The sequence below is a fragment of the Mobula birostris genome, chromosome 13, assembly GCF_030028105.1.
Source record: "Mobula birostris isolate sMobBir1 chromosome 13, sMobBir1.hap1, whole genome shotgun sequence".
Classification (NCBI taxonomy): domain Eukaryota; kingdom Metazoa; phylum Chordata; class Chondrichthyes; order Myliobatiformes; family Myliobatidae; genus Mobula; species Mobula birostris.
This window is the reverse complement of record NC_092382.1, coordinates 109,233,635-109,257,371: the sequence shown is the minus strand read 5'-3', so window position 1 is coordinate 109,257,371 and position 23,737 is coordinate 109,233,635. Positions and strand designations below refer to the sequence as shown.

The 23,737-nt window shown below is 46.5% G+C and overlaps 1 protein-coding gene across 1 annotated transcript; it reads right to left on the bottom strand.

Moving 5' to 3' along the window:
* Window positions 1–3,869: 3,869 nt before the first annotated feature.
* Window positions 3,870–23,737, bottom strand: LOC140208150 (uncharacterized). Its single transcript, XM_072276632.1, has 9 exons — window positions 23,590–23,737; window positions 19,414–19,593; window positions 18,136–18,255; window positions 14,995–15,114; window positions 11,019–11,135; window positions 9,633–9,899; window positions 6,747–6,889; window positions 5,394–5,458; window positions 3,870–4,050 (listed from the first exon to the last, which is right to left on the bottom strand). The coding sequence occupies exons 1-9, from the start codon at window positions 23,735–23,737 to the stop codon at window positions 3,870–3,872; spliced, it is 1,341 nt and encodes a 446-aa protein (XP_072132733.1).

Below are 23,737 nucleotides of genomic sequence, written 5' to 3'. Positions count from 1 at the left end.
TATTTGTGGGGTCAGATAATAAGTTATACTTCTAAAATTAAGAAGGAATATATGGTAGAACTGTACCGGCTGGAAAAAGAGATTACATAATTAGAAAAAGAATCTCAAAGACATATGACAGAATTAACGAAGACAACACGTCAACAAGAAGCTGCAATATAAGCCGCTTGAGACATATCGAAAGGGAAAAGCAATTATGAGAACTAAGCAGAGGTATTATCAGTTGGGTGAGAGATCACACAAGATTCTTGCCTGGCAACTGAAAACAGAACAGGCTTCCAAAACGATAAATGCAATTAGAACAAGTGCAAATAAAATTACTTATAAACCTTTAGAAATTAATGAAACATTTAAAAGTTTTTACTCTGAATTATATCAATCGGAGTCACAAAATGATGGTAATGAGATAGAAAGAGTTTTATCACAAATAACTCTCCCAAATTTGAATTCGGAAGAACAGAAGTAATTAGATATGCCTTTTACATTAAAAGAGGTTGCACAAGCTTTAGGTTCACTTCAGAGTAATGAATCTCCGGGAGACGATGGTTTTCCGCCTGAATTTTACAAAAAAAAATTAAAGATTTATTAATTTCTCCTTTTATGGAGTTAATACGTCAAGTGGAAAGAACACATAAACTTCCAGAGTCTATTTTGACAGTGATTTTAATAGTATTGTCAAAAAAGAGAGAGAGATCCTTTAAAACCAGCATCGTACAGGCTTTGTGTAATACGGATTATAAAATAATAGCAACAATTTTATCTAGCAGATTATTTAAATACTTACCAAAATTAATACATACTAATCAAACAGGATTTACTGAAAATAGGCAATCGGCAGATAATGTAACTCGGTTACTCAGTATAATTCATTTGGCACAGAAGAGGGAGGAAATGAGTATGGTAGTCGCTTTGGATGCAGAAAAAAGCGTTTGATAGATTGGAGTGGGATTTTTTTTATTTAAAATATTAGAAAAATATTGGTTAGGAGTACCTTTTACCAACTGGGTTAAAACCTTAAATACTGATCCCAACGCTGAAGTAGTGACAAATGGCCGAATTTCAACACCATTCCAGTCAAAAAAGATCAACTAGACAAGCTTGTCCATTATCACCTGCTTTATTTCTATTGGCGATAGAATCATCAGCTGAATTAATTAGAATTGATTCAGATTTTAAGGGTTTTAGAGTAAATCAGGAGGAATATAAGACTAATTTATTTGCTGATGATGTTTTGATTTATTTAACAAACCCATTGCATTCGTAGCGGAAATTATCTTCTAGGTTAGAAGAATATGGGAAAGTTACAGGCTATAAAATAAATTGGGATAAAATTGAAATTTTACCCCTTACTAAAGGAGCCTATAGTCAATGTGGATTAGCAACTCAATTTGGATGGCCGATAAATGGCATAAAATATTTAGATATTAGAGTTGATAATGATATAAATAAATTATATACATTAAATTATTTATCACTGTTGAAAAAATTTCAAGAAAATCTTGACAATTGGATGATCTTACCAATAACATTAGTGGGTAGAGTTAATGCTATAAAAATGAATATATTTCATAGATAACAGTCTTTATTTATTAGGGTTTCTTTATTAGAGTTAAATAAATGTGTGAAGAAATTTCTTTGGAAAAGTAAGATGTCGAGTTTATCGTTGGGAAACTTGACATGGAAATTTGACTTAGGAGGCTTACAACTTCCAAATTTTAAAAAGCAACAATCAACTTTTATATAATTGGTATCAAAAAGGGGTTAGATGTATAGGAGACTGTTATGAAGGAGGTATATTGATGTCATTTGAACAATTAAAGAATAAATAATAAGTATAAAATAACACTTTTGTTACTTTTAATTAAGAGCTTATTTACGAGATAAACTGGGTCAAACAATGTTATTATCGAAACCTAATTTAATTGAAACTATAATTCAAAAAGGAAAAAATTAAAAAAAACTTATTTTATGTATAATCTGATTAAACAAGGAATCCATGCGTCAAGACCAAAATGGGAAAATTATTTGAATATTAATATTGATGAAGCAAGTTGGTCAAGACTATGTCTTGACAATATGACAAATACAATAAAACTTCGACTCAGATTAGTACAATATATTTTTACAACAATTATATATTACACAGCAAACAAATAAGTAGATTAAATACAAACTTATCTGATCAATGTTTTCGGTGTAATCAAGAAATTGGTACTTTTTTACATTCTACTTGGTCTTGTTTCAAAATTCAACCTTTTTGGATAAACTTAAGAGTTTTATTGGAACAAATTATTGGAACAGAACTTCCACATAATCCAATATTATTTTATTAGGTGACATTGAAGGGATAAAACCGAAACTTAAATTGAATGAAATTCAGAAAGAATTTATAAAAATTGCATTGGCAGTAGCCAAAAAGGCTATTGCAGTTACTTGGAAATCGGATTCGTATTTAAGTATGGATCGTTGGAATAATGAAATATTTAGCTGTATTCCACTTGAAAACAAATTATTTATAATTGAAGGAATAAATATGATACATTTTTGAGTATTTTGCGCCCTTATTTACAAAAGATAGGATTATATATATAGGTGCTCCGATGATAAAGATGTTTGTCCATTGGGGAAATAAACAAATACATATATGAAATTTATTTCGAATCCCATGGAACATGTGGAGACCTTCCAATATCCAGGCAGTCTTTCTTTCTTTTTTTTCAATTTTTTTTCTGTTATTTTTTTCTCTCTTTTTTAAGGTAGAGGTATGTAACGGGGGAAGGGTTAAGGGGAAGGGGAGGGTAGATATTATTCTATGTAGTCAAGTTTGAAATTGAATAAAAAAAAAGATGCGTTACCTGGAGAAGGCGGCATTCATCGCTGAAGCCGCTCACCCCGGGACAAGCTCCCTATTCGTTACTACCATCGGACATGAGGCACAGGAGATGAAAACTCAACGATTCAGGAACACCTTCTTCCCCTCCTCTATCATACTTCTGAACGCATGAGCACCACCTCGGCATTCTTTGTGGTATTTTTATCTTTTGGCATTTCATATTAATTTTACATATCTGCGCCCTACAGATCATTCAAAAAGAACAAATCCCAGGTGGTACAAGTCCCAGATAATAAAACAGACCGTGAATCCGGTCAAAATCCTGCGATACAGGTGGACAGGACATTGGACACGCTGGCCGTCATCAGTCAGGACACTGAGTACGGGAGTCGGACGTCACGTTGCAGTTGTACAAGACAACGGTGAGTCTACCCTTGGAGTCCGGTCTTCAGTTCTGGTCGCCCTGCTGTAGGAAAGATGCCTCTAAGCTGGAAAAACTGCAGATGGGGATTTCCGAGGATGCTGCCGGGACGCGACGGACTGAGTTATGGAGCGAGGCCTAGAATGTTTAGGTTTTATTCTGTGACATTACAGAGGTGTATAAAACCACCAGCGGCACAGATAAGGCACTCTATTTCCCCAGGGATGGGGAATCAGCAACATTAGGACACATAATTTAGGTGCGAGTAGCTGAAAAGAGAAAAGGGAGGTGGAGAGGGATAAATCAAATGACAGAGTGGGATGGGGAGAGAGGGGTAGAGAAGTAGAGAATCGGGAGAGAGAGTGTGAAGAGAAGAGTTGGGGAAGAGGGACGCAAAAATGCGAGAGGAAGAAAAATGCGGATATAATAGGTCAGGTGGGAGGGGAGGAGAATGGAGAGAGAGTTTGGAGGAACGAGGGTAAACGGAACGCGAGATGGCGAGTAACAGAGCGATAGAAGGAGGGAGGAGAATAGGGCAGGGAGTTGGAGAAGAGAGGACGGGTTTGTGAGGTGCGGAGAGGGAGATGGGGGAGAAAGAGGGGGTTGTCATCTGATTCAAGTCGGTCCCTTGGACTGATGACAGAGATCCTGGATCTTTTCACGAATATTTGGGCACAAAGGTGCCGACTTCTCACAGATGAAACGGTGCTGATCGTTTTTGCAACGGTCCCGTTTACATTCACTGCATTCGAAATTTCCAGCTTTATTCTTCTGCACGACATAAGAGGCCACTTTCCTGTCAAGGGAGGCGGAGGGGGTGGTGAACAAGTTGAGAGGGACTACTCTCCCGCAGCAGACAGCCCTGTGTTAGTACCCAAAATCACTGACACATTCCCTCACCATTGACCTGTGGCAGACACCCAAATCACCCACTTCCCCAATTTCCCAGCACAGACCAGTTTCAGTCTCCAGAGTACTCCCACTGGCCCATCCTCTCCCTGCAGCACTGAGTCAGCCCTAAAATTAATCCCTTGCACCAATCTCACCGCACAGACCGGTGTCAGACCCCAGAATAATCTCAGTACTCCAGCTGCTCCCCATAGGTCGCAAAATACACACATAGCGACACTCGCTCCCGAAGGCTCCAGGTCAGACCCTAAAATACTCCAACTGCTACACAGTCTCCCCACAGGCCTGATTTTACACCCCAAAGGACGCTGACTTCTCATTCTCACCCCACAGATCAGTGTCAGTTCAAAGTCCACACACTGCCTCGCTCTGTCCGCACGACCCCGTGTCGGTCCCCAAAATACTCGCACTTCACACTCTCTCCCTACAGCCCCGTGCGAGTCCCGGAAATAATCCTGCTGCCCAGCCTTCTTGTTCCAACCCTGTGTTAGAAACCAAAACACCCCCACTTTCCACTGTTTTTCCACAGACCGCTGTCAATGCCCACTCTAATCCCACTGAAAAAATTCTGTATCCACAGAACTGTGTCTGTCCCCAAAGAACTCCCGCTGCCGAACTCTCTCTCACAACCTGTGTCAGTTCCCAAAAGAGCTCTACAGATCCACCCACTCCCCACGGCCCCGTGCCTGTTCCGAAAATGATCCCGCTGCCTAACCTTCTCCCTACAGACCTTTCCCAATCACCAAAACACTCCCACTTCACGCTCTCTTCCTACATTCCACGTCAGTCCCCAAACGCATTCAACTACACACACTCTACCAATAGCCCGTGCCGGTGCACAGACTAAACCAATTGCCCACTCTCCCCCCACAGATGTATGTGCCCCACATTAATCCCAGTGCCTCACTCCCTCCCCACAGTGTCCGTCCCCAAAATACTCCCACTGACAATTTTCCTTCCCAGAGCTCTGTGTCAGTCACTGAACAAATGCAAACACCCCACTCTCTCCCCGCAGACCTTTCCCTGTCCGCAAAATACTACCAAATCCCACACTCTCCCCACAGAACCCGTCAGTCCGCAAAATAATCCCCCTGCTGGCTCCGTCTCGCCACCTGTGTCAGTTCCCAAACTAATCCCATTGCCCACTCCCTTCTTGCAGTTTACATCAATCCCCAAAATAATCCCACGGCCAACTTTCTCCTCAACAACTTTCATGACACCAACTCTCACCCGCTTTTGCATTTTCCAATCCAGTATGAACTACGTTGGTCGTTGATAGCTTTCTTGACTAGTCTCTGTGAAATTAAATTGCTATGATTAATGATTGAATTCCAGCACAATTTAAGGTTTGTCACGTTCTGTCTGACCCCGCGGAAGTCTGATGGGATGGTGCAGAAGGGGATTCACACTCTGCCTGATACAGGAAATGTTGATGGTAGGGATTGGAGGGAGCTGCACTCTGTGTCTGAATCCGGGAGTGTGTTATGACACCGTATGGAGGAAGCCTGACTCTGTCTCACCCCGGGAATGTGTGAAGGGATGGTGTAGAGAGAGATCCACTCTATCGGAACCCGAGAGTGTGTGATGGGACGGTGTGGAGGAAGCTTCACTCTGTGTCTGACCCCGGGAGTGTGTGATGGGACGGTGTGGAAGGAGATTCACTCTGTGTCTGACCCCGGGAGTGTCTGAAGGGACGGTGTGGAGGGAGATTCACTCTGTGTCTGACCCCAGGAGTGTGTGATGGGACGGTGTAGAGTGAGATTCACTCAGTGTCTGACCCCGGTAGTGTGTGATGGGACGGTGTGGAGGGAGAATCACTCTGTGTCTGACCCCGGGAATGTCTGAAGGGACGGTGTGGAGGGAGATTCACTCTGTATCTGACCCTGGGAGTGTGTAATGGGATGGTGTAGAGGGAGATTCACTCTGTGTCTGACCCCAGGAGTGTGTGATGGGACGGTGTGGAGTGAGATTTACTCAGTGTCTGACCCCGGTAGTGTGTGATGGGACGGTGTGGAGTGAGATTCACTCTGTGTCTGACCCCGGGAGTGTCTGAAGGGACGGTGGGGAGGGAGATTCACTCTGTGTCTGACCCCAGGTGTGTGTAATGGGATGGTGTAGAGGGAGATTCACTCTGTGTCTGACCCCGGGAGTGTGTGATGGGACGGTGTGGAGTGAGATTCACTCAGTGTCTGACCCCGGTAGTGTGTGATGGGACGGTGTGGAGGGAGATTCACTCTGTGTCTGACCCCGGGAATGTCTGAAGGGACGGTGTGGAGGGAGATTCACTCTGTATCTGACCCTGGGAGTGTGTGATGGGACGGTGCGGACGGAGATTCACTCTGTGTCTGACCCCGGTAGTGTGTGATGGGACGGTGTGGAGGGAGATTCACTCTGTGTCTGAATCCGGGAGTTGTGATGGGACGGTGTGGAGTGAGATTCACTTTGTGTCTGAACCCGGTAGTGTGTAATGGGGTGGTGTAGAGGGAGATTCACTCTGTGTCTAATACTGGGAGTGCGTGAGGTGACGGTGTCGATTGAGCTTTACTCTGGTGTTGATATATCTCTCCTCGAACTGACACGTACCTGTTCTTCTGCTGAATTTATTTCAAGAAGATTTGAATCAGAATTTTCACAATGCAGCTTCGCCTCATCGTAGGATTGTTCAATTCTGGATATAAAATAACACCTGTCTTCATGTCTGAACCAGTCCTGGGAAAACGTTTGCTCTGAATATTCGGAACAAGTCACAGTGAATCTCCTTCTGTCCGTACATTGCATCCGCCGGGAGACAGACATAGAATAGGGATCCAAGCAACACGCACAGAAAATGCTGGTGAACCCAGCAGGCCAGGCCGCATTGCAATGAAGAGGTACAGTCGTCTTCTCGGGCCGAGAACCTTCGTCAGGAATAACCGGAAGAAGAGATTGTAATACGTTTAAATGTGGGAGGGGGAGGAGGGATCGGAAATGATAGGAGAATACAGGAGGTGCAGGGATAGAGCTACGAGCTGGAAAGTACATTGGCAAAGGGGTACGAGGCGGGAGAAGGGAGAGGATCATGGGACGGGAGGCCAAGGGAGAGAGAAAGGGGGAGGGGAACCTAGAGGATGGGTACAGAATTATACTGAGAGGGACAGAGAGAGAAAAAAAAGAGAGAAAGAAAAAAAAGGCAACATCATAGTAATAACAAACAAACAAACAAATAAATAAATAAAGGGTAGGGTACGAAAGGATAGTGGGGCCTTAACGGAAGTTAGAGAAGTCAATGTTCTTGCCATCAGACAACCCCGGTAGAAGACAGATTGAAGTTCTCTCCTCACTCTGCGAAGACACGTTCCTGGGGTCAGACACAGAGTGGGGCTTTGTGCATAGCACCCCATCGCAAACACAGTGTGTCAGACACAGAGTCAATCTCCCTCCACACCTTCCCGTCACACACTCCCGGGTTCAGGCACAGAGTGAATCTCCCTCCCCACCGTCTCATCACACACTCCCGGGGTCAGACACAGAGTGAAGCTCCCTCTACACCCTCCTACTACAAAATCGAGGAGTCAATCACAGAGTTATGCTGCTGTCGCAGTGTGTAATCGCACACACCAGGGATAAGTCACAGCGTATCTCCTTCAGCACCATCCGATTATTGACACCGGAGGAAGACATGAGGTGAAGCTCTTTCTCACTTTCCTGTGACACAGGCGCAGGGTCAGAAACAGTTCCATCACAGGCAGCGGGAGTCAGTTATACAGTGAAGGTCCCCGCATGCAATTTAGTCACACATTTCCTGAAGAGTCAGACACAAATTTGGGTTCCATCCACAATGTCCCGTCACACACTCTCGGAAACAGGGGGAGAATGAAGCTCTTGTCTCCCGGTCAATCATACTCTCCGGGTGTCAGACGCTAGTGATGCTCCTTCCGCACTCTCCCATTGCACACTCCCAGGGTCAGCCTCAGACTGGAGCTTTCTCTCCACCACGCTATCACACACTCCTTGGGTCAGACCTGGAGTGAGGCTCCCTGCAGACTGCCTTAACTGCGGCAAACAGAGAGTAAATCTTCATCCACACTACCCCATTACATCCGCCCATGATCAGACAGGAAACGAAACACTATCGGCACCATCCCACCGCATACTCCCGTGGTCAGACACAGTACGATACTGCTTCTACCCTGTCACTTCACACAACAGGGGTCAGCAAACAAGAGAAGCTTCCTCCGCACCGTCCAGTCACACACCGCTGTTATTAGACCCAGAGTGGAACACCATCCAGGCACGCGTCACTGTTCATGGTGTCAGACACACACATGAACACCCATCCAAACGCACTCCCCCAACCCCCCCCCCCACCCTCACCATTGCTTCCCATCACACGCACACTGTGTCACAAAGAGAGTCCAAGCATACACAACCGGGGTGAGACACAAATTTAAGCGACCTGCACCCCGTCGGATCAGAAACTGAAACGGTCAGACGCAGAAATATTCTGCCTCCACAGACACATCAGACACTCCAGGGTTTAGAGGTGGAGTGAAGCTCCCGTCCACGTTGTCCCATCACACACTACCGGAGTCAGACACAGAGTTTAGCTCCCTCTACAAAGCCAGGTCACTACTGCCTGGGTCAGACACAGAGTGAATCTCTCTCCGTGCCTCATCACACATTCCAGCGGTCAGACGTGGAGTGAAGTTTCCTGCACACCATCCATTTACACTCTTCCCTCTTCTCCCGGAGTCAGACACAGACGCTCTCTCTCTCTCTCTCTACGATCCCATTACACACTCCGGGAGTCAGACGCAGAGTGAAGCTACATTCACACCTTCAGACACTCTCGGATTCAGACAGAGTGAAGCGCCCTCTGCACCGTCCCATCACTCAATCCCGGACTGGGACACAGACAAAGATGTCTCTCCAGGATCCCATCACACACTCGCGGATTTAGTCCCAGAGTCAAGCCACCTCTGCAACGTCCCATATCTCACTCCCGGATTCAGACACAGAGTGAAGACCCCGCTACACCGTCCCGTCACACACTCCCGGATTCAGAGTGAAACTCTCTCTCTCCACGGTGCCATAACACTATTCTGGGTCAGTCATGGAGTGAAGCTCTCTGAGCCCTGTCCGATCACACAATCCGCCTGTCAGACACAGAGTGAAGCTGGATCCATACTGTCACATAAGAGATTTCCGGAGTGAGGCATAGAGCGGAGCTGTAATGTTATGTCTAACAATCCCGTCGTCTGACACAGAGCGAATCCACTTCCACAACGTCCCGTCAAGCTCTCCTGGGTTCAGTGATAAAGTGAATCTTCCTCCACGCAGCCCCATCACACACTCACAAGTCAAACACAGAGGGAATCTCATCCATACCATCTCTTCACACACTCCCGATGTCAAGCACAGTGTGACGCTTCCTCTCTCTCTGCCTGCCCTGTGATGAGGAGCGGGTTAAGGTGGGGGATGATGCCTCACCTCTTCTGCTGGTCAACAATTCACAGATTTGAGCCTTGGTTTCGTTGACAGATCTGAACTTCGTTTCCATTTCAGTGAACTGGTGACGGAGTTCAGTGTGCATTCGTGTAATCACGGACAGATTGGAGTTGAGCCCAGAAAGATTCCTGAGACAGGCTTTATGGGAGATATTCAGGTGGGAAATCTCAGATATCTTGGATTGAAGGGTTGAGTTTAACTCATGGTTGTTTCGGTCGAGGGTGAGCTTGGACTGACGAACCTGTAATACTGAGAGAGATGGTGAAGGATGTTTAGCGTTTACAGTGACACGGGAGTCAGCATCCCGCGACCGAGTGGGTCGCAGAGAATGTTGTGTGAAAGTCACGATGAAAGATGTCACAGTGCAAGGCGTCGGCGTGTCTGGTCACGCTGAGGGGTACATCAATGTCCCGGTGAAGTTCTTGTTGTTGTTACAACGGGGGTCTGCCTCAGCATCGTGCGGGTCATGTTCGAGTTACCGTGCAGGACGTGTCGGTGTCACTGTGTTGGGTGTTCCTGTGTCCCGGCGAGAGTTGTGCCGGGTCACAACGAACTGTATCTCGATGTCATGGCGAGAGAAATGCCAGCGTGAGCGATCTTGTGATGTCACGGTTAGTGGAGTATCTGTGTCATGGTGTGGGGTGTGCTAGTCTCACAGAGAGGGGTGTGTCTGTGTCACGGTGAGAGGCATGTCATTGCCACGGTGGGTGTAACAGTTTCAGGCTTGGATGTTTTGGTATCACGTTAAGAGGTTTGTCTTTGTCAGAATGAGGTGTGGGTAATTGCCTCAGTGAGCGGTGCATCGGCGTTATGTTCAGCGGTGATACTGTATCAGTAAGGGGTGTTACCGTAACTCCTGAGTCTTTGGACGGTGCGGTGCGGAGCGATCACGTTGAGGAGTGTGAAGGTGTCACGGTGTACGGTACCTCAGTGTCACGGTGAAGAGCGTGTCAGTGTTATGGTGTGGTGTGTTTCGGTGTCGCCTTGAAAAGTTTATCAGTGACGCGGTCAGGGGCAATTTACTGTTACAGTGAGGGGTACGTTGCGGTTAGTGTGACTGCCACGTGTGTGTCACGGCGATATACCCTGTCTGTGTTGCGGTTAGCAGTGTAGCTGTGTCGTGACCGTGCTACGGTGACAGCATTATTCATGTTATGGTGAATGGCGTGTCGGTGTCAAGATGAGTCTTGATTGTGTTACGGTGAAGGTCGATCTTTATCACAGTTAGGGGTGTGTCCGTGATATCGTGGTCGGTTTTAATCGGTGTTACGGTAAGGGACGTGCCGGTGTCGCTGGTGTTTTACAATAACAATTTATTCCACTCTCTTTATTTATGGTCTGACTCCACCCGGAGACCGTTCCACTCACCATGGATCGAGAGTCCGATCACTATCACGATGAGCGCGGACGTAACTAGGCAGAGTAGGCAGATCAGACGGAGCAGTCTATTTCCGATCTTCAGTTTCGGCTCCTGTTCATGCGCACCTGTGGAGCGACCATACGGCCATGAGACCATAAGGTATTGGAGCAGAAGTAGGCCATTCGGGCTATCGAGTCTTCTCGGTCATTCAGTCATGGGCTGATCTAATTCTGCCAGTCATCCGCACTCGCCTGCTTTCTCCACATACCGTTTGAAACGCTTATCTGTCCTAATGTATTTTACCACCTCCAAAAGCTCCTCTCCTTTAATATCAACATGCTCCAGAACATCAACCTCACTCATATTGTCCTCACCGTCATCAAGTTCCCTCTGATCGGTGAATACCGAAGAGATGTATTCATTGAGGACCTCGCTCACTTCCACAGACACCAGTAACATCTTCCCACCTTTATCTCTAATCGGTCCTGTCATCCTGTTGTTCTTCATATCACTGAATCTTCGCATCGTGTGCAACTCATGAAACTCAGCAACGCACCCATCTACAAACTCATCCAGATCATTTAGAAACCGCACAGGCTGGAGGCGGAATGAGATCCCAGAGAAATGGTCGAGGCCGATGAATTATTCCAGTCAAATGTAAAAGAATAGAATAGAAGAGAATAGAGTAGAATAGAAGAGAATGGAATAGAATAGAATAGAATAGAAAACTTACAGCACAATACAGGATCTTCGGCCTACAAAGTTGTGAGGTACATGCCGCTCCCTTAGAAGTTACTGGGCTTACCTGTACCCGACTATTTTACTGAGCTCCATGTACCTGTCTAAAAGTCTATAGAAAGACCCTATCGTATCCGCCTCCACCACTGTTGCCGGCAGCCCATTCCATGCACTCACCACTCTCTGAGTGAAAAACATACTCTGATATCTCCCCTATACTTACCCCCCAGCACCTTAAAACTGTGTCCTCTTGTGGCAACCATTTCAGCCCTGGGAGAAGCCTCTGACTATCCCCACCATCAATCCCTCTCACCATCTTATACACAAGAAACGAAAGGAAACGCTGACAAAGGGTAGAGAGCTCGGTATTGTTAGAGCACGAGAAGATATAAGTCTAATAGGAAGCAACTTAAATACAAAATTAGGCCAGCCAGAGGGGGCCATGAGAAGGCGTTGGCGGACAGGATTAAAGAAATGCCCAAGGCATTCTCCAAGCATGTGAAGAGCAAGGCGATAAGACGAGAAGGGAAAGGACCTATCAACTGCGACAATGGGAAAGTGTGCATGGAACCGGAGGAAACAGCAGAGGTACTTAATGAAAATGAGTAAATATGCAGATGATACTAAGATAGGTGGAGTCGTGGATAATGAAGTAGGTTTTCAAAGCTTGCAGAGAGATTCAGGCCAGTTAGAAGAGTGGGCTGAAAGATGGCAGATGGTGTTTAATGCTGATAAGTGTGAGGTGCTACATTTTGGTAGGATTAATCAAAATAGATCATACATGGTAAATGGTAGGGTATTGAAGAATGCAGTAGAACAGAGCGATCTAGGAATAATGGTGCATAGTTCCTTGAAGATGGAATCTCATGTGGATAGGGTGGTGAAAAAAGCTTTTGGTATGCTGGCCTTTATTAATCAGAGCATTGAGCATAGGAGTTGGGATATAATGTTGAAATTGTAGAAGGCATTGGTAAGGCCAAATCTGGGGTATTGTGTACAGTTCTGGTCACCGAATTATAGGAACGATGTCAATTAAATTGAGAGAGTACAGAGGAGGTTTACTAAAATGTTGCCTGGGTTTCATCGCCAAAGTTACAGAGAAAGGTTCAACACGTTGGGTCTTTATTCTTAGGAACGTAGAAGGTTGAGGGGAGACTTGATAGAGGTGTTTAAAATTATGAGGGGGATAGATAGAGTTGACGTGGTTAGACTTTTCCCATTGAGAGTGGGGGAGATTCAAACAAGGGGGCATGGGTTAAGAATTGGAGGACAAAAGTTTCGGGGTAACACGAGGGGGAACTTCTTTACTCAGAGAGTAAAGTGGTTGAGGCAGGCTCGATGCTGTCGTTTAAAGTTAAATTGGACAGCTATATGGACAGGAAAGGAATGGAGGGTTATGGGGGTGATTTCACGTCGGTGGGACTAGCTGAGATTTAGAGTTCGGCACGGACTAGAAGGGCCGAGATGGTCTGTTTCCCTGCTGCCATTGTTAAATAGTTATATGGTTATATAAAACTTTACTTCAGTATACACTCCGGGAAAGGATCTTTTTGATTGTAGTGATGACTTGCAACAGAATGAAAAGCTTGAACATGTGGATATTAAAAAAGCGGATGCGCTGGAGATTTTGGAAAACGTCAAGTTTGGATAAATCGCCGAGACCGGATGAGATGAACCCCAGGCTACTGTTGCAGGCGAGGGAGGAGATTGCTGACCCTTGGTTCCGGAGGATTAGAGCGTTGCGGATATTGCTCCTTTATTCAAGAAAGTGAGTAGAGATAGCTCAGGAACTTATAGACCAGTGAGGTTCACCTCAGTGGTTGGAAAGTTGATGGAGAAGGTCTCGAAAAGCAGGATTTATGAGCATTTGGAGAGGTATAATATGCTGAGAAGTAGTCAGCATGGCTTTGTCAAGGGCAGGTCATGCCTTACGAGCCTGTTTGAATTTTTTGAGGATGTGACTAAACACATTGATGAAGGATGAGCAGCAGATGCAGTGGAAACGATATCAGTAAGGCATTTGATAAGGTACCCCATGCAAGGATTATTGAGATAGTACGGTGGGGGATCCAAGGGGAAATTGCTTTGTGGATCCAGAACTGTCTTGCCCACACAAGGCAAAGAGTGGTTGTGGACGGGTCATATCCTGCATGGAGGTCGGTCACCAGTGGTGTGCCTCAGCGAAATGTTTTGGGTCTCCTTTACTTCGTGATTTTTATAAATGACTTGGATGAGGAAGTGGAGGGAAGGGTTAGAAAGTTTGCTGATGACACAGAAGTTGGAGGTGTTGTGGATAGTGTGGACGGACTGTCAGAAGTTACAGTGAGGCATTGATAGGATGCAAAACTGGGCTTAGAAGTGGCAGATGGAGTTCAACCCAGGTAAGTGTGAAGTGGTTCATTGTGGTAGGTCAAATATGATGGCAGAATATAATATTAATGTTATGACTCTTGGCAGTGTGGAGGATCGGAGGGATCTTAAGGTCCGAGTACATAGGACACTCAATTGAGCTGCCCAGGCTGACTCTGTGGTTAAAAAGCCTATGGCGTATCGGCCTTCATCAATCGTGGAACTGAATTTAGGAGCTGAGTGGTATTGTTGCAGCTATATTGGACCCTAGTCAGACCACACGGAGTACTGTGCTCAGTTCTGGTGACCTCACTACAGGAAGGATGCGGAAGCCATAGAAAAGGTGCAGAGAAAATTAACAAGGATGTTGCCTGAATTGGAGAGCATGCCTGAAGAGCGTAGGTTGAGTGAACACGGCCTTTTCTCCTTAGAGTGCCGGAGGATGAGAGGTGACCTGATAGAGGTGTATAGGATAATGAGAGGCATTGATCGTGTGGATAGTCAGAGGCTTTTTGCCAGGGCTGAAATTGTTGCCACAAGAGGACACATGTTCAAGGTGCTGGGGAGTAGGTATAGAGGATATGTCAGGGGTAACTTCTTTACTCAGAGAGTGGTGAGTGCGTGGATTGAGCTGCCGGCGACGGTGGTGGAGGTGGGATACGACAGGGTATTTTCAGAGACTTTTGGATAGGTACATGGAGCTTAGTAAATTAGACCGGTGTAGGTACGCGTAGCAATTTCTAAGGTAGAGACATGTCCGGCACAACTCTGCAGGCCGAAGGGTCTGTATTGCGCTGTAGGTGTTCTATGTATCTATGTTTCTAATTAGAAATTTGAAAATCTTGAGGGAATGACACCTGGCGCTTCCAGAATGGCGTCACTACTGTGAACTCTGACCTGTTTGTGCATTAGTTGGCATCCCTCCGGGTCCCGAGGCAATGGGAGGATCCTCGTCCTCATCGATGACGGGTTCGTTTTTCGGGAAGTTCAGCTCTGAGTAGATGGAGGTCAGGCCGTCTAAGAGAGAAAGTCAAACAGGCAGATCAGTGAGTGATTGAGACGCGGTAGAGAATGGGGGAGAGAGTCGCGGAGACAGAGAAGAGACAGCAGAAAAGAGAGAGCGGTAAGCGAAGGGGATGGGGGCTACAGACAGCGAGACAAATGGTTTGTGGGAGATCGAGGAGAGAGAGGAGGAGAGACGGTGAACGCGATGGACAGTGACTGGGAGAGACCGATGGGGCAATGGGTGGGAAAATGCGACAACAATGAGGAAAGAGAACGAGGTGAGAAAGGGGAGAGAGAGTGAGATACAGAGGGGAAGGGGAATGCGTGCCGGGGGAGTCTGCAGAAAGACGGGAACAGTGAGACGGGAGAGAAAGGTGCCAGTGAGAGCGAAAGAGAGGGTGATTGAGATAGGAGAGTGTGCGGAGAACGGTGGGCGAGGGACGGGGAAGAGAGAGAAGATAACTTTAGAGCGGCGAAAGCGTCGGGGAGAGGGAGGTAGAGGTGGATAGGGAGGAGCAGAAGGCGTGGAGGGGAAATGATCGGAAAACAGGCACAGAGTGAGGTGGGAAGAACAGGTGGGGTTCAGGAAGGGAAACAGTGAGCGGAGAGGGCGAAGATAAGGGGGACAGTGGGAGACAGTAGGAGAAAGAGTTTGAGAGAGGGACAGCGTGATAGAGAAGGGGAGAGACGGAGAGAGCGTAGCGAGAGAGAGAGAGGGAGAGAGAGAGAGACAGAGAGACAGAGACAGAGAGAGACAGAGGGAGAGGGGAGACGGGGTGAGAGAAAGGGAGTGAGGGGAGAGAAGGAAAAGAGCAAAAGACAGTGAGGTTAGAAAAGGGAGTGAGTGGTTTAAGTTTATACTGTGCTCCCTCCTCACCGTCTCTACCACTGTCCTCACTCCTCACCATCCCGGCATATACATCACAGACAGAAGAGGTCCCAGATGAATGCCACAGATACAGATCCCTTCATTGGAGTAGAACAGGGTAAAAGAGTAACGGAGTGCAGAGTGAAGTGTCACAGGGAGGAAGTGCAGTTCAGGCAGACAAGAAGGCGCAAGGGTGACGACGAGGTAAACGTTGACGTCAAGAGTACAACTTATCGGAATAGTGGACTATTTATTTGTCTGATGAAGCAGGTTAGAAACTGTCTTTGAGGCTGGTGAAACGGGATTTAGTATCTTCCACCGATAGGAGGTGATGGAGAGTAATACAATTATCCAGGGTGGAAGGGGATCTTTATTAGTCTGTCTGCTTTAGCGACGCAGCAGGAAGTGCATAGACAGTCGGTGGAGGTGAGACTGGTGCCCCTGATGTACTGAGCTATGTTCACGACTCTCTGCAGTTTCCTCCGGTCACGGACGGAGTATTTTCCCTCAAAGTTGAGCTGCATTAAGATTGGATGCTTTCGGTGGTGCATCGGGGAAGATGGGCGAGGTTCCATAGGAACATGCCAAGCTGACTGAGGAGCGAAGAAGCTGACGAGGGCAGAGCAGTAGACATGAATTATAGGGACTCCAGTAAATCTATTTAATTCCTCCATCTGGGAGGCTACTCTGTATAATGGTGTGGAGCCCAGGGAGATTTGACTGACTAAATTGTTTTCATATTCCAGGAAGACAAATAAGGGTAAACGTTCACAGTAAACTGGAGGGTCGCTGGAGAGAGTTGTGGAGCAAAGAGACACGGGTCTGCAGGTACATGGACCTCTGAAAATGGAGTCACAGTTACACAGGGCGGTGAATGAGGCGTCTGACGCGCCGTTCTTCATCAGTAAGGACACCGAGTAGAGCAGTGAGGAGGACCCGCTGCAGATGAACATGGTGTCGGCGAGGCTGCACTTGGAATTCCGGGTCCAGTTTTGGTCGCCCTGCTGTAGGAAGGATATTATTTGTTGGCCAGAAGGATCTGCAGTCTGAAAATTGGTGAAATCGAATGAATCAGGGACTGTGGATGCAGCTGCCCTTGCTCCTGCCGTGAGGGAGGAGAGGCAGGCTACAATTTCATGAAGAGATTGTGTTCTCCATGTTGTGTGTTAGTCGCTTAGTTGATCCGTGATTTAAAGTTGACACAGTGATGCCACAGGCAATCTGCTGAACTGGGGATCATTTCCAAATAAGATGTTATTTGTGGGGTGTTGTTTGGTTGGGTATAATATGCGGAATTATGAATGTTGTTCTGCGTGCCATGAATTACAGTTTGTGAGTTGCTGCTAAGAGGACAATAAATGGAGCAGAGCCAATGAAATGTGTTAAAGTTCAGACACGTGACCTCTAGCCAATGACACAGGAATGAAATGGATGATATGGTAAAGAAAAAACATCAAAATAGACGTTTCAACTGTGTTGCCGGAGGTCACTCTGAAACAGAACAACTAAATCTCCGACATGTGGAAACTCAAAAGGCGGGACCACGAGGAACACGTGGCCAGTGGCAGAAACTCATTTTTAACTGCTCACAACTTTTCTGTACCGTGACTGTTCATGAAAGGTCGGGAATACTCTAGCTGATGCGGAGACACGGTAGTTCGTGAATGAATTGACCTACTTGGCATATTAGACAACACGGGTAACTGTCGGTAAAACAGATTGTCCTGTGTCTCCCTGATCGTTATTAAATGGGTCTTGGAGCACTTCGAACAGGAAAGGGTGCAGACGGAGATTTATGAAGGTATTGACTGGACTCGAGGGACTGAATTACTGAGAGAAGTCAGGCAGGTTGGGACTTTATTCCTTGGAGCGCAAGGATAACCTTACTGAGGTGTACAAAACACCGAGGTCACTGACGGGGTGAATGAGCACAATCACATTCTCCAGGCTTGGAGAATCGAAGACCAGAGCGCAAAGGCCAAAGAAGAGAGGGGAAAGAGATTTACTTGGGCAGCGAGTGACAACCTTTTGTTACCCAGATGGTGGTCCGTCTATGGAAGGAGCTGCCAGAGGAAGTGTTTTATTCAGATGCATTAGAAACTTGGAGACTCGGGTGCATGACACGGGAAACCCACCAGAATGACGTCATTACGGCGAGCACCGACCTGTCTGTGCAGTGATTGGCAGCGCGCCGGGCCTCGAAGAGGTGGGAGGATCCTCAAACTCATCAATGAGACGTTCGTCTTTCGGGAAGTTCAGCTCTGAGTAGGTGGAGGTCAGACCGCCTGGAGGAGAGAGATAGATAATTTGTGCGTTTGTGTGTGTGTGTGTGTGAGTGTGTGTGTGTGTGTGTGTGTATGGGTATGAGAGAGAGAGAGAGAGAGAGAGAGAGAGAGCAGTAAGGAATGAGGAGAGAGACAGAGTGTGAGATGGGGAAAAGGGAAGGGTAAGAGAGTCGGGAGAGAGCGTGAGGGAGAAAGAGCGGATGAGAGAATAGAGAGTGTGGAGTGGTGAATAAGTGGAAAATCTGGGGACAGGGAGGGGGATGAACAGGGAGATGGATTGAGAGATATAGCAGGGAGTGAGAAGGTGATTGGAAGCAAAGAGTAGGCGGACAGAAAGGGAAAGGGGGCGCGGGAAACGGAAGAGCGGGAGAGGGGTGGTGGATTGGAGGGGAGAGGGTACAGCATTTGGGCAGTGAGAGAGTGAAAGACAATGAACGGGAGAATGGGGAGAAGGAGGGAGCGGAGGGAACGAGCGGAGAGAGAAGGGGTTGTGAGAGGAGGGAGGCAAGACGGAGTCAGGCGAAAGTCGAGAGAAAAAAGGAAAAGAGGGAAAGAGGGTCTGAGCGAAGTGGATAGAGAGGATGAAAGAGAGGGAGGGGCGAGAACGTGGGGAAAGAGGGAGAGGGAGAAATAGTAGGAGAAAGCGAGGAGGGAGCGGGGGAAGAGAGAGGCTGAGAGGAAGAGAGAGAATAGAGAATGGGGTAAGAAAGAGTAGAGTGATGCTAATATTTTACACACCTCTCCCACTGTCCTCTATCCATATCAGTCCTCCTTCGGTGTTTCCTACACTCCGCCCATCCCCACAGCGCTCCTTTCTCAATGCCGCCTGCTCAGCACCCCTCCCACGGTACTACCTCCACGCCGGCCTGCCTATGACAATCTTTCTTCACTGACACCTCCGACAGCACTCTCTCTTAACCCTATTCCATAGCTCTCCCGCTATGCCGCCCCTCCCCGGCGCTGCGTCCACGCCACTCCCGCGAGTACAGTCTCCTCACCAACCCGCCAACAGAGCTCCCTCCTCATCGACTGTCCTATCCGTTCATTTGGGGACAGAACAGTGAGAGTCAGCGATGTTCCCTCCACCCGTCCGATCACATACACCCGGGATCAAACACAGAATGGAGCTCTCGTCCTCCGGTTTCCTGCCCCACTCACCGTCGGAAGGAGACTCTGGGCCCGTGTTTGCGAACTTCACATTCACGTAAGTCTTGCCCTCGTCCATCTTGTTCAGGACTCTCTGCGTCTCTGAGCTGACGAAGGGGAAGGAGCAGTTGGCAGAGGAAACCCGTGTTGAGAAGGCGGTCAGACCGACACCAACAAACACCAGATGGACAGCTGATAAAGAGAGGAACCGAGAGCAGGGAGAGGAAGTGCGGGGAGCAGAGAGAATGAGGACGTGGGAGTGCCTGGTCGAGAAAGATTAGAGTGGCGGGTGTTGGGAGAATATTGAGCGGGGGGAGAAAGACAGGGAGGGCAGAGAGGGGACGATTAGGGATCGGCGGAGAGAGCGGAGCAGCAGTATAGAGAGGGTAGAGCGGGTAAGAGAATGGGAAGTGTGTGGAGAGAGATGGAAGGTAAGCGTGTGGGAAATGGGGACACGGGAGTAGGGAGGAGGGAAATGGAGAATAGAGGGTGAGGAGTTTTTGCGAGATATTGGGAGAGAGAGGGAGTAAAGAGTTGGTGAACGGGAGAAAGAGAGGGAGAGAGAGAGCCGGAATGACAGGGGACAGAATGTCGGAGAGGGAGGAGGAGAGGAGCGCTACAGAGAGAGCAAAGAGTTACGTGGGGAGCGATGAAGGAGAGGAATATAGACGAAGGATGTAGAGAGGAAGATAAATAGGAGGAGAAATAGAAAAGTTATGGAAGGAAGGGAGAAGATATTGAGGGCAGGAGGGAATTAAAGTGGGAATATCCGAGGAATTTGTGTCACTCATGCAGTGCCTGTACATTCCGGGAGATATGAATCCACCTTTGGTTCCTGGTTTGCGCGTTAGACTGTTCCTGCTCATCGCCGAGGCTCCAGGTCTTCTGTCCGCGAGAAGCCACAACCCCAGGTCAAAGCCGAACACACACCGAAGTGAGGGAGCCTCACCCGCGAGTGAAGTAAAACCTCCCCTCAAAACTCGTTCCATCCACAGGGTTACATCGCCTTATAACCATATAATAATATAAAAATTACGGAAAGAGGCCTTCTTGGCCCTTCTAGTCCGTGCCGAACACTTACTCTCACCTAGTCCCACCGACCTGCACTCAGCACATAACCCTCCATTCCTTTCCTGTCCATATATCTATCCAATTTAACTTCAAACAACATCGAACCTGCCTCAGCCACTTCTGCTGAAAGCTCGTTCTATACAGCTACCACTCTCTGAGTAAAGAAGTTCCCCCTGATGTTACCCCTAAACTTTTGCCCTTTGAATCTCACCTCATGTCCTCTTGTTTGAATCACTCCACCCTCAATGGAAAAAGCCTATCCACGTCAACCCTATCTACACCCCCCCCCCCATAATTTTAAATACCTCTATCAAGTCTCCCCTCAACCTTCTACCTTCCAAAGAATAAAGGCCCAACTTTACAACCTTTCTCTGTCACTTAGATAGTAAAACCCAGGTAACATTCTACTAAATCTTCTATGTACTCTTTCTATTTTGTTGACATATTTCATATAATTCGGTGACCAAAACTGTACACAATGCTTCATATTTGGCCTCACAAATGCTTTGAACAATTTCAACCGTACATCCGAACACCTATACTCAATACTCCGATTTATCAAGGCCAGCATACCAAAAGCTTTCTTCATCACCCTATCCACAGGAGATTCCACCAGCAGGGATCTATGCACCGTTATTCCTAGATCCCTCTGTGCTACCTTCCTTGTCCGGTGCGGGCCCTCTCATTCCTTGTTCCATGGCCATCTCTCTCTTTCTGTCTCTCTCTCTCTCTCTCGTTCTACTTCCCCATTCTTCCCCTACCCCTCGTACTCCTCTATCACCACAGATGGACAGGCAGGTGAATAGACAGGATAATTGATTGTGCGATGGAACTATAGTAAAATCGGTAGCAGATACTGATCTAAATGTACCGTACCTAAATGCACGCAGTATTAGAAATAAATGGATGGCCTTGTTGTACAACTACAGGTTAAAAGATATGACATTGTGGCCATCACCGAGTCATGACTAACGGATGGATGGGATTGGGAACTGAATGTCCGAGGGTACACAGTGTACAGGAAGATAGGAAGGTAGGTAAAGGGGGAGGCATGGCCCTGATGGTAACCAACAATATCAAATCACGAGAAGAAGGGACGCAGGATCAGAAGAGGAAGGATCCTTATGGGTCGAGTTAAGAAATGTCTACGGGTATAACACCCTAATAACACTTACACACAGGCCTCTAAACAGCAGCCGGGATGTGGACTACAAGTTACCGCTGGAAATAGAAAAAGCCTGTCAGAAGGATAATGTCAAGATGATTATGGAGGATATAAATATGAACGTGGATTGGGAAAGTCGGGAAGGTACTGGATCCCAGGACAGTGAGTTTGCAAAATGCCTACGGGGTGTTTTTTTGTTTTGTTTTGTTTTGTTTTTTGCAGCAGCGTGTTCATAATCCGGTAAGGAATCGGCTGTTTTGCATTGGGTGCTGTGTAATGAATCTGAGACGATTGGAGAGCTGGAGGTAATGAAACCCGTTGGAAGTAGTAATCATGATATGAATGAGTTTAGTTTCAAATTTAAAAAGGAGAAGCTGGTATCAGGTGTATCGCTATTTCAGTGGATCAAAGGAAATTACACTGGTAAGAGAGAGGAACTGGCCCAAGTCAATTGGAAAAGTAAGCCGGAAGGATGGACGGTAGAGCAGATATGGATGAAATTCCTAGAAGAAATCAGGAAAGTGCAGGAAAAATATATTCCAAGAAAAAAGAAAATCATGAGTGGAAAAATGGCAAAAATGTGGCTAACGAGAGAGGTTAACGCGAAAATAAAAGCAAAGGAGGCGGAGTACAAGGAAGCAATAATAGTGGGAAAATTGAGGATTTGACGACCTTGAAAAACTTACAAAAGGAAACTGAGAAAGCCATTAGGAAAATAAAGATGAGTTATGAAAGGAAGTTGGCAATTAACATAAAAAAGGACACGGCGAGTTTTTTTCTTTTTTTTTTTTACCTATGAAGCGTAAAGAGTGACACGGGTGGATATAGGACCGATTGAAAATGATGCTGGTAAAATTACAATGAGTAACAAAGAGATGGCAGAGGAAGTAAGTGATTATTTTGCATCAGTCTTCAACGTGGAAGACATTTGGACTATACAAGATAGCCAAAGGTCTCAGGGAATGGAATTACGTATAGTTAAGATTACTAGAGAGAAAGTAAATGAACTAAGAATAGATAAGTCTCCCGGACCGGATGTGGTACACCAAGGGGTTCTGAAGGAGGTGGCTTTGGAGATTGTGGAGGCATTGGAAATGATCTTTCAGGAATCAATAGACTCTGGCAAGGTTCCGGAGGACTGGAAGGTCGCAAATGCAGTTCCTCTGTTTAAGAAAGGAGGGATGCAACAAAAAGAAAATTGCAGACCTATTAGTCTGTCATCGGTAGTTGGACAGCTATTGGAGTCGATCCTCAAGGACGAATGTGTAGAACCCTATATGGGTTTATAGATGTTTCACAACACGGAATACAAGCATTTATGACCAACTTCTTTCTCTCCCTCTTCTTTAGAATGGTACAATTAGCCATAATATGACTAGTTTTCTTACAATACTGTCAAGCAAGACTAGAATATTTCTCCATCACTTGCTTTCCTTCATCCTTACTTTTGTCACTAGTCCCGGATTTAAGTTCCGGTTTACCCAGACTATCCGTGCTACTATTTTGGAAGCTCTTACTCGGGGTAAATTTAACCTCGTGGGTTAAAGCTAATTCAAATGCTAATCTAGCAGACTCCTGCAAAGTGGCAGCATCCTTTTCATTTAAATATACCCTTATGTCATTAGGGTCATACCTCTTAAATTCTTCAATTAAGACCAAACCTTTCAAGCTGTTGAAATCATTATTCACATTTTTAGATGTGTACCACTGGTCAAAACACACAAACTTCGCATGAGCAAATTGCACGTAAGTCTAGTTCACAGATTTCCTCAAATTTCTAAAACTTTCTCTATACGCTTCTGCAACCAATTCATAGGCTTTAAGTACAGTCCGTTTCACTCTGTCATAATTAATTGCATCTCCAATTGATACGGCAGAGTGAACTTTATGAGCCTTACCCTTAATTACATTCTGTAACAAAAGAGACCAGCTTTCTTTCGGCCACTTTTAACTCTGAGCGACTTTCTCAAAGTGCTGGAAGTACTTATCAACCTCAGTCTCATCAGATGGAGGGACCAGTTTAACTTCCTGGCTGGTAATAAACGGTACAACCAGCCGCTTAAAGCCAACAGCTTCTTGCTCGGGCCTTAACACATCCAT